Source organism: Belonocnema kinseyi, chromosome 8 (assembly GCF_010883055.1).
Source record: "Belonocnema kinseyi isolate 2016_QV_RU_SX_M_011 chromosome 8, B_treatae_v1, whole genome shotgun sequence".
In the NCBI taxonomy this organism is placed as follows: Eukaryota; Metazoa; Arthropoda; class Insecta; order Hymenoptera; family Cynipidae; genus Belonocnema; species Belonocnema kinseyi.
The window spans coordinates 68474583-68486371 of NC_046664.1; the positions used below are offsets into that span (position 1 = coordinate 68474583).

The window sequence follows — 11789 nt, forward strand, 5'->3', positions numbered from 1 at the left end:
ATTTCTTTTTTGCAAAGTGATCTAGTATATTTTCTTTCGATAATATCAAATTTTCAGAACTGCCTGTGATTTTTTTAAAAAGCGCCCAAGCCACCTTAAAAATTAACTTTTTTGTTGATAATTCATTTATTTTGTAAAAAAGTTGTCTTTTAAGTTTGAAAATAAAAATTTTTATAGAAATTTTAGCTGTTTAGTTAAAAATTAACTTTTTTGTTGAAAATTCATCTGTTTTGTAGAAAAGTCGTCTTTTGGTCTTCAAACTTCAAAAATTGTATAGAAACTTCAATTATTTTGGTAAAAATGAACTTTGATGAGAATTTATATTTTGGGTTTGAAAATTCAACTCTTTTGTTAGAAATTTGTCTTTTTGATTTTGAACATTCATCTTTGTAGGTTGAGCATTCAATTATTTGACTGAAAATTACCTTTTTTGTTGAAAATTAGTATTTTCGGATTGAAAATTCATTTGTTTCGTAGAAAAGTCGCCTTTTAGGCTTGAAAATTTAAAAAATGTATAGAAACTTTCACTATTTTGTTAAAAATTCGACTTTTTGGCTACATTATTACAAATCTTTTTCTGAATTTTTTTTGCTTACATCTTTAGGTAGAAAATTGAACTCTTTTGTTGAAAATACAAATATATTTCAATTTGAAACCCTAGGAATAAGGCACCTACGTAAATTTGATTTAAAATAAATTCATTCCTCTAAATGCCCTGTTTTGAGAGCATTTTTGGCTGTGAAGTCTGAAATTCTTGATTATTAAGAAGATTTTAAATCTGAGATTGCAAATGGAAATTCTAAATTTTTTGGCAGCAGTAGAAGATAATTAATCAATTTCTTACCCGTCTCGCGAATTCGCGTCCTCGCGAGTCCTGATAACATTTCTAAAGCCGCCAGGGAAACGTTCAGATCCGTTTTCCAGGATGAAATTAGTCTGTGGCAAACTAAATAAGTCGCCCTCACAAATAAGGCGTGTGCGGAATCTGGAAAAACACCAATTACTCGCAACAACATTTTTCCCAAATCCTGGAGTACAAAATACTTATCTATTCTTGATGATCGAGATGCGATTTAAAAAAAATTAGAATCTAAAAATATAAAAATGTAGCGGAATGGATGCACACAAAGTTAAAAAATCAACAATACTTGCAGCATTTAGAAATGCGAGTAATCGCAGGGAGAAAAAGAGAGAAAGAGAGAGAGAGAAGGAAGGAGAGAGGAATGAATAGAGAGAGAATAATACTTTATTTACCAAAAGCGATGCTTTCCTCTTGAAGTGTAGCAATATCTGAGGAATCGCTGAAGGAACGGAGGTCGCTGGAAATGCTTATCTGACTGGCTGAATCGCTGGTAACTGGATTGATTTTTATTCAAGCGATGATCATGGCACAATGGAGCACAACGGAACACAATCCATAATAAAAGTCGAGGGAAAATACAACACAATAAGCAAGTGAGAAGCGTAATAAAATACTTATTTGCCAGTGCCAAAGTCGAGTGTTACGATGCAAAAATCAAAATTGAGGAGCTATTTATGCCCCTTAGTTTTTAAAACCTTTTATTCAATTACAGGGTGGCCGTTTTAATCAAAGAAAAAAATTCCCGGTCATTTTCCTATTTTTTGCCCGATTCGCAAACATTTTTCACGGCCAATATAATATAAAAAATTTGATCTCTATGGCTAAACATTTGTTCATTTGAAGTAATAAAAATTAAGCAACAAAATTAAAGCACTGGAAGTTTAAAAGTTTTTTATTTTTTAAATGGTGTATTTAAATGCTGAATAAAAATAAAAACGTATAAAATGGAAGGTTCTAACAATTTTCAATTGAACAATTTTAAATGAAATGCAGATAAACTGCAAATTTTTGAATTTTTAATGCTCTAAATTTAAGAATCAATAAATGAACTTTCAAAATTTTTAAATTATATTATTTTAAGCAATTTTAAACTAGAAACCTTAAAAATTAAGGAATTAATTATTTTTTCAACTGAATATTTCTCAAATTAGAATTTAAATGAATTTCATCTTAAATAATTTAAACATGTTTGAAACCTTAAAAATGTTATTTAAACATCTTGAGAGATCTAGAAATTGTTTTTCATTTTTTTAAATTTACAATTATTTTTGAGATTTTTTCCGAACTTCTAAATATCTTTAAAAATGAATCGGATTTTTCCTAAAAAATAAAAAAGAAATCCTTAAAATCTCCCAGATGCTTTTTTGACAATTTTGGAAATCGTTTAAAATCTTTCGAAATATTGGCTTAAAATAATTTTTCAAAACAAAACACCACTTCCAATTTTCTTTAGAAATTTTAAGAAAATATTTTTATTCTTTTGATACTATTTGAACCCAAATTTCAATACGCATTTCAGAATTTTGTCGGCACGCACAATTCGGTTAAATTAATTGAAATTATTTAAAAAATGTTTAATTATTTTTGAATCTTTAAAAAAAATCTAAATATCTCATGAATTACACACTTTTTTCTACAAATAATAAGTGTTCAATTGTTATTTATTCCAAAAATATAAATATAAATTATGATTTTTAATGCTCGAAATTTTGGAATCAATAAATGAACTTTCAAAAATTTTAAATTATATTATTTTAAGCAATTTTAAACTAGAAACATTCAGAATTGAGAAATTAATTTTTTTTAACTGAATACTTCTTAAATTATAATTCTAATTAATTTCATCTTAATTAGTTTAAACATGTTTGAAAAGCTTCAAAATTTTATTTGAAAATCTTGAGAAATCTAGAAGATGTTTAAATTTTTTTAAATTTAAAATTATTTCTGAGATTTTTTCCGAACTTCTAAATATCTTTAAAAATAAATAGAATTTTTCCTAAAAATTGAAAAAAGTCTTTAAAATCCCCCAGATGCTTTATTGACAATTTTGGGAAGCGTTTAAAATCTTTTGAAATATTGTCTTAAAATAATTTTTCAAAACGAAACATTAATTTCAATTTTTTAAAGAATTTTAAGAAAATATTTTTATTCTTGTTATGCTATTTTGATACAAATTTCAATACGAATATCCGAATTTTGTCGACACGCACAATTCGTTTAAATGATTTGAAATTATTTTTAAACCTTTAAATTATTTTTGAATCTTTTAAAAAATTCTAAATATCTCATAAATTACACACTTTTTTCTGCAAATAATAAGTGTTCAACTGTTATTTGTACATCCAAATTCAACAATTTTACTCACAAATAAACATTTTTTTTAAAGAACAAATAAAATTTTAACATTCAAAGTTTGAAAGCTCTTCGAAATTGTAACGATTCAAGGTTTTCTATTTTAAACAATTCAGTTTCAAATTGTTCACTTTTAAATATTTGGTTTGAATTCACTCGTATGAAATGAAGAGTGAAATATTGCTAAACATTCAATAATTATTCTTTTTCTTATTAAAAAAATTTCAAATTTAATTGATTAAAAACTGAATATTTTATACTGAAACAATATTTTTAATTTAATGACATTCTTTAATTATAAATATATTATTATGAAATTATCTTTCAAGTACAGATCCATTTAAAAGATATTCTATTTATATTTACAGTTGATACAATAAATATTTTTTTATCAAAAAATTTCAACTTTAAACGCTTTTCCTTTCAAGTTGTTTAATCTCCGAGACTGCATTTTAAAATTCTTTAAATTAAAAATATACACTTAAACATAAAAATCTAAAATGTAACATTTTTAAAGTAAAAGATTTTCGAATTACGCATTGTGAGCTGAATGATATCATAATTGAAAAAAATAAGTGAACTAATCACATAAAAAAAATGTTGAAATCTATATTGACAGTTTTTTCTTCTAAATGTTTGTCAAATTCCCAGTCAAAAAATAAATTCACTGTTATTTGCCGTTTTTCTAGGTCCCAAAAAATTCCCGCTCATTTTCCCATTTCGCGGTATAGCGGCCGCCCGGAATTAGAGCATAATTAGCTTTAATAAAAGAGGCAATCGAAAATCTAGTATTTTGAGAAGTGGACCTCAAAACTTACCGGATGAGAGCAAATTTGATGTGTTTTCGTTTGGAACTGCGTCTGGCTGAGTTACTTGTTCTACTTCTTCAGCAGCTGCAGAATCTTGAACGCTTAGTAATAATCCACCTTGAAAGAAACCCGAAAAATCATTGATAAGATTTATCATAAAAAACCTAAAAGCACGTGCTTATTTGGGGCGAAGATTTTTCTATGGGCTGTCTAAAATGGGGTACAATTTTTGTTGAAAAATGATGTTTAGATTAAAAATCAAGTCCTCGGTTGAAAGTTGAATTACTTTATTAAAAATTCATGTTTTTTGTTCAAGATTTATAATTTTAGTTGAAAGTTCAACTTTTTTGTAGAAAACTCGTTTTTTTGGGTTGAAAATTCAACAATTTCATAGCAAATTCAAATATTTGGTCGAAAATGGAACTAATTGATTAAAAATTCATATTTTCGGATTGAAAATTCGACTGTACTTTGATTCAAAAATCAACTATTAATTTTTTTTTTCGAAAATTCATTTTTTTACACAGAAAATTCTTGGTAGAAAATTCAACTCTTAGTTGAAAATTGAACTACTTTCTTAAAAACTCATTTTTTTCTGTTAAAAAATGCATCTCTTTGATTAAAAATTTAATTATTTGGCAGAAAATTAACTGCTTTGTAAAACATTCTTTTTTCTAAATTAAACATGATTGTTAGTGAAAATGTAAGTATTCCATTTTTGGTAATAAAGATGTTTTTTATACTAAAAATGATTGAAAATTAGTATTTTTTGGTGGAAAATCAATCTTCTTGATTTGAAATTAATTTTTTTAATGTTTTATTAAAAATGAACTTTTTTGGTGCATATTTATATTTTTTGGTAAAAAATTCATCCATTTTATAGAAATTTCATCTTCTCCACTTAAAAATCCAAACACATTGTTGAATTTTTTTCTCTTTCTGGACTATAAAATCTTTCTCCTTTCAAAATTCAACTCTTTTGTTCATTTTTTAGGGTCGAAAATTCAACTGTTTTGTAGAAGATTCGTTGTTTTATTGAAAATTAATTTTTTAAATAAAAATGCATGTATTCTATTTTTTGATAAAAATTAATTTTTCCAGTCTAGAAATTCAACTATTTGGTTAAAAATGTTTTTAATAATTTAAAAAGTCGTCCTTTTCGGAAGACAAGTAATATTCTTGTTTGAGAATGAATCTATTTAGTTAAAAATGTATGCATTTTGTTGAGAATTCGTCGTTTATAGTAGAAAATTATTCTTCTTATAACTGAAAATCTATCTTTTTTTAATCGAAAAATCTATATTTTGGATGGAATATTTTCTTTATTGACTGAAAAACTTTTTTTTTGAGAATTCATAAATATAAGTTTGTAGTAAACAATCGTTTTCATTACAAAATGAAAATTTCGAATAACTGTTTATTAAAAATATTTGAACGCCTAAATTCGAGCTAAAATTAAATTCTGAGGTCTCAGGGGAATAAGTATTATCAAGAATAAGAATAACAAGGGAATAAGTATTATCAATTTGTTTGCAAAGTTATATAAATATAATTTTCTTAAGATTCTTAAGAAAATTTAACAAGACGTTTAAAAGTTTCTGATGGATCGAAATAGAATCTACAAAATTTTGAAGTAAATTTTTTTATCTGACAGGATTTTACGCAATTTCATTAAAAATGGAGGCAGTTGAAAATATATTCAGGACATTTATAAGTTTTCAAGAGATTGAAAAATATTTGATAAATTTTCAAAACCCTTTTTTTCAAAAAAATGATTTTCTTCAAAATAAATGAATTTTCAACAAAAAAGGTCATTTTCAACCATGCATTTGAATTTTTAACCAAAAAAGATGTGTTTCCAACAACAGACGTGAATTTTAAAAACGAGATACCCGAAAATACGAATTTTTATAAAAAAAAAGTTCATTTTTAACTCAATAGTTGACGTTTCTATAAAATAGTTCGAATTCCAACAAAGGAGTTAGATTAAAAACCTAAAGAAAATGAAGTTTCAATCAAATGTATTAATTTTTAACTAAATCGGATAATGGAACCTAAAATGGAATATTTATATTTTCATTAAAAACAATTATTTTTAATTTAGAAAAGAAATTTTTTTATAAAAAATTATGAATCTTTAACAAAAACAAAAAAATGTTTAAGAATTTAAGAATGTATTCTACCTAAACAGGGGAATTTTAAATTAAAAATATTATAGTTGATATTTCAACCAAAATCCGCAAAACCAATTTTTTCCGATTTTTCGGTCAAGCGATAAATAATAATGACTTACCCAAAAGCATGTGAGTATTCAACGGATCTGTTTCGACTTGCAAGGCGTTTATCAGCAAATTCATGAGCCTCGGCTTCAACTGAGCAAAAGTACTTTGATTTTTCTCATAACTCACAGCAACTCCACTTGGCAACTCCCTAATTGGAAGATTCTGCAAAAAGAAATTTAAAAAATATTAATATAACAGGCTTTAAACTCACACGAAAAATTCAAAATAGTGTCAATAGTTGCATAAATTAAACAAAAATAGTAGCAAAAGGGTATCGTGCAATTGTTTAAATATTCAATCGAGGGACAGATCTCTTCGGGTCCGAGTTCTGCGAAAATTAAAATTTAATATATGAAAAATAGCTTTTTTTTATACAAATTAGTATTAAAAGTTTATAGGTTATTCGTAAAATAGAGTCAAAGGATCATTTATTCAGTTTGAAAAGAAAAAAATTTATATTTCAAGTACAGTTAGTTTTTCTTGAATATAGTTCTAAATTTCACAAACATTAATGTTTACGGAAAGAACGTTTCATAGTACATGTTTTTAAAAGTTGCCTATTTTTTATAGCGAAAAGTGAAAACAATCATATTTTAAAATAGAAAAACCATCGGTTTTTGCAAAGAATCGTCTTCTCTTTCTTTTTTTTAATTCAACTGTTTTTGATTAAAATTTTATCGTTTAAAGTTTCTTCTCTTTGGTTAAAAATTTGTGTTTTATTTTATTTTTGATTAAAAACAGATCTTTTTATTTGAAAAATTACCAGATTTGTTGAAATTCGTCCTTTTTGGTTGAATCCAAAGGCTTTTAATTAAAAATATTTTTGGTTGAAATATCAACTATTACATTTTACATTGTTTGTTGATAAGTATTCATTATGCTAGATAATTAATATATTCTGTTGAAAAAGTAACTAATTTAAAAAAAAATATCATTTTTCTCTTCTTGAAAATTAACTTTCTTAGTTGAAAATTCAACTTTGTGTTTGACAATTGACTTTTTTTAGTAAATTATTCTTCTTATTTTCAAATTCATTTATTTTTGTTAATAATTAAATTATTTTGTTAAAAATTTAACTATTTTCTCAACAAAAAAATATTTTTTTTTATAAAAATTAATATTTCAGTTGAAAATTAATTAGTTTTGGTTGAAAATTTAAGTATTTTGTTCAAATCTCCTTTTTTGTTTCAAAATTAGTTTTTTAACTGAAAATTGAACTATTTCACTTTTTTACAAATCTGCTTTTTTTTTAATTGCAAATTCACTGCTTTTTATGAAAATTTCACTATTTTATTGAATTTCTTTTTGAAAATTCATTACTTTTGATTGAAAATTGAAGTATTTTATTGAAATCTCCTTTTTTGGTTAAAATGATTTTTTTACTGTAACTTAAACTATTTCATTGTCTCTTACAAATTAATTTTTTTAGTTGCAAATTCATTTCTTTTTATGAACATTTAAATATTTCATTGAAAATTTCTTGAAAATTAACTCTTGAACTTCAAAATTGTGTATTTTATTTAAAATTGGTATTTTTGTTTAAATTCAACTATTTTTTTTTATTTAATATTAAAATGTTTATTTTTTGTTGGAATATCAACCATTCAATTTTTCGTTGAAAATTCATTTTTTTTTGTTCAAAATTAAACAACTTTGTTAAAAAGAAATTTTTTATTGAAAATTCGTTACTTTAGTTAAAAATTTATTTCTATGGCAAGCTGAATGTAAAAAAATCAAATGGATTGAAAACCGTTCTAAAATATGAAAGATCTTTGAAAATTTAAAAAAAATCCAATGAATTAAGTAGAATTTAGTAAATTTAGAAGAATTAAAGTGAATTGCAAAAATTTAAGTGAATTCCAGAGAATTTAGAGAAAATTAATAAGAATACAGGGTGAATTAAAAAATATTCAAATCACTTCAAATTTTTGAAAACACTACTTATTTCTAAGAAGAAAAGTGAAATTTGAGTGAATTTAGAAGAATTTAAGGGAAGGCAGAAGAATTCGATAGAATTTATAAAAAATCAAGCTGAATTTAAAAAGCAATAAAGTGACTTGAAAACAATTAAAAAATATGAAAAAAATCTTTGAATTCAGTAAGTTTGCAATGAATTCGAAAAAATTGAGTAAAATTGAGTGAATTTAGAAGAATTCAAAAAAATTCCAAAGGACTCATGATAAATTACTCAGAATTCAGGACGAAATTCCAATTAAAATTTCCAAAAACATTTGAAAATCCCTTGAATTCTTTGAAATCCTACGAAATCCCTCACTTATTGTGAAATCAGTTGAACATTTATTTGTAATTTTTTTAAACAACCGAAAAATCTAAAAAAATTCGATTTAAAAATCCATTATATTAAGTAAAATTCAGTAAATTTATTATTAATTAAAGTAAATTGAACAAATCAAAAGAATTCTAAGGAATTAAAAAGAATTCAGGGTGAATATATTTTTTGAAATCCACTAAAATATTATAAAATCCCGTTAAATTCTATGATACTTTCTGAAATCCTGGAAAATATGTTAAAATGCATTGAAAGCTTTAAAATCCTTTAAAATCATTGAAATCCTTAGAAATCATATAAAATCCTGTAAAAACTTGGAAAATGTCTATATCTTTCGAAATTATAGAAAATTTTTTATCAATAAAAAATTCCTTGGAATATTTTAAAATTTCCTAAATTATTTCAAATTAAAAGCTCTTGAAAATGCCTTAGATTTTCGAAGTTTTAAAAATACCCTTGCCTTTAAATTCTTGAAATATATTAAAGATTTCTCGGAATCTTACAAAGTACCCTGAAATATTTCAAAAGAATTCAGGACAATAGAGAAATAGGCATAGACCTGAATTGAATAGTGATTAATCGATTAGTTAATTTATTTAAAGAAAAGTGACTAATGTAAACTTTTCATTTTAAAAGTGACTTGAGAAAACAGTGACTGTGTGGCAGCCCTGATTATTTTTCACAGTTAACTCCTGCAGAATTTCCTTGATTTTTTCAAATTTTGTTTTTCAAAATAGTAGCAAAATAGTTGCAACATTTAAAAAAGTGTCAATATACCAAACAATTAGTGTAATTTATTTTAAAAAAGTCAATATACTAAAGGATTAGTGCAATTTTCTATCAATAAGATCGTTTCTTACCTGGAAATGTAGAGGTAACGCTAACATAGATATCAACAGGTGTATCGAAGCTCTTCTCAACTCAATCTTGGACACCGAATTGGACTTCAGTCTCAGATCTTTTTCTGGAAGGACGACTTCCAATGCGGATAAAACTACGGGCACCAGGACTTGAATACCATCCAGGTCCAGACGAAAGAGGTCAGCAGAGTTTAGTAAAATACTCGCCAGAGTTTCTCCGCATTCCTTGGATTCACTGACTCGAAGTCCATGGTACATGGCTTGGTAAAACCTTGCAGAATATGATGGAAGAATATCTTCTCCGGTTTTCTTGGCGCAGAAAATTCTGCAAAGGGCGCCCATCGCTTCTGCTCTTCCAGATTCATAGCGATCTATTCCGAGAGATGCTGGAATGTCTCCGCCTGTGTCTTGCAAGGAAGAAGGTCCGTCGACTAACATTGATGATGGCCTTTTTGATGCACCAGATGGTTCTAGGAAAAAAGTACACTTTATTAGAATTGACACAGGCTTTACGGCCAAAATGTTTTCAAAATGGGAGTAAAGGGGATTTTTTTACAGAAATAGGGGCAAAAGAAAAAAAGAGAAAATAGAGTTTTAAGTTCTTCAAGTGCCCTTGACTGTATTTTTCAGATTTCGTAACACATTTTTATGTGTCCTATTTACTTCCCCTACTTCCCTCCCTAATTTTCCCTCACTTTCCCATCCATAATTCCCAATAACTTTCCCTATACACCCAAAAATATCTCCCCTCAATTTCCTTACACCCCTTTCCTCATTTCCTCACTCCACAGCTACCCCTCTCTTCACTATCCATATTTCTCCTTCCTTAATTTCCCTTACTTCTTTACTCATCATAGATTGTGGCACGCATTTCTGAATATCAGAGGTTTCTATTTCAAACATTAACCACAGCTTCAAAACAAATGATCATAGTAGGCACTGCGCAAAAAAGGTTCCGTAGTTTTTATATACGTTCCTTAAGTCGCACAAACCTCTCCTCTCACACTTTCCCCCCACTACTTCTTCGATTTCTCCTCTCTATCCCAACATCTTCATCTGCTCTTACCTCTGCTCACTTCTTCAGCTAACCCATTTCCTCTACCGCCCTTCCCCATCCATCACTTCCCCTCCCTTACTCACCCGCACCACCTACTAGTCCTGCTTTAAATTCTCCGCACTACTCTCCTTCACTTATAATCATTTTTCCTACTTTTCCTCACTTCGATGTGCTTCCCCTAATTCTCCTCACTGTCCTACCCATCATTTCTCTTTATTTCCCCTATCTCCCCACTACACATTTTCTTTCACTTACCCTCCCAGAGATTCTCTCCACTACTCTCTCTTCACCCTTCACCTCCCCAATATCCCCTCAATTCTTCTCACAACACTTCCTAACTTCCAATAATTTCTCCTAATTCCTCGCATTTCCCATACTTCCACTATATAATTATCGCTCACTTCGCTTATTTCTCCTCCTCTACTATGCTCTACTTCCCCTCCCCTAATTATTTTTCCCCATATCTCCCCACGCCCACTATTCCCCTTTCCTCTTTCCCCTTCAGGTCCATTCCTTCCCTTCCCTCATTTTTAGTGACTACTTACACTCTATAATTTCTCCTCACTTGGCCTGCTTCCCCTCGCTTTATTCTTCCTCACTTCGCGTACTCCCACTCCACTTATTTCCTCTACTTTCCATCCACTCATTTCTCTTTACTTCCCTCACTTCAACTACTCTCTGAGCCTCATTCCCCCTCACTTCTACACTTCTTACTTCCCCTTATGTCCTCTACTTCCCCTTTCCTTATTTACCCTCACTTCCTGTACTTCCCTACTTCTCATTTTCCCACTCTTCTCCTTCTATCTCAACCCTTATTTTCCTTCAATTTTCCTACTTCCTATAATTTCCGCTTATTTCCGCTCATTATCCTCTACTTTCCCTATTCCCCTCCCATCATTTCTTCTAGTTCTCCTCCTGGGGAAAAGTAAGATAGACGAACGGAGAACAAATTCTAAAATGTAGGGATTGTAGAGAATTTTGAGAAAAATAGGGGCCAATTGGGGACTGATTATGATCCCTGTTTATACGAGGGTAGTTCAATAAGTCCTTAGAATGAAGTATAAAAACAATTTTTTTTGGGTAAATTTTTTTTAATTTTTCAACATAATCTCCTTGGAGCTCTATACACTTGGTCAATCGCTTTACAAGTTTTTTTAATCCTTCAGAAAAGTGCATTTTCGGAAGTTCCTCAAAATGAGCACTTACAGAGGCAATGACGTCTTCGTTGTCTGGAAATCTCTGTCCACCGAGCCATTTTTTCAAGTTTGGAAATAAGA

General features: G+C 27.8%; 1 protein-coding gene across 3 annotated transcripts in view; it reads right to left on the reverse strand.

The window, feature by feature from the left end:
- LOC117178289 (ral GTPase-activating protein subunit beta) overlaps positions 1–11789 on the reverse strand; it is a 72102-nt gene that overhangs the window by 27458 nt on the left and 32855 nt on the right. For all 3 annotated transcript variants that reach the window (XM_033369655.1, XM_033369654.1, XM_033369656.1), the window contains 5 exons: positions 9456–9925; positions 6317–6467; positions 4033–4140; positions 1255–1356; positions 845–985 (listed from right to left, as the gene is read on the reverse strand). In XM_033369655.1, the coding sequence (XP_033225546.1) occupies positions 845–985; positions 1255–1356; positions 4033–4140; positions 6317–6467; positions 9456–9925 (972 nt within the window). The remainder of the gene's footprint in view (positions 1–844; positions 986–1254; positions 1357–4032; positions 4141–6316; positions 6468–9455; positions 9926–11789) is intronic.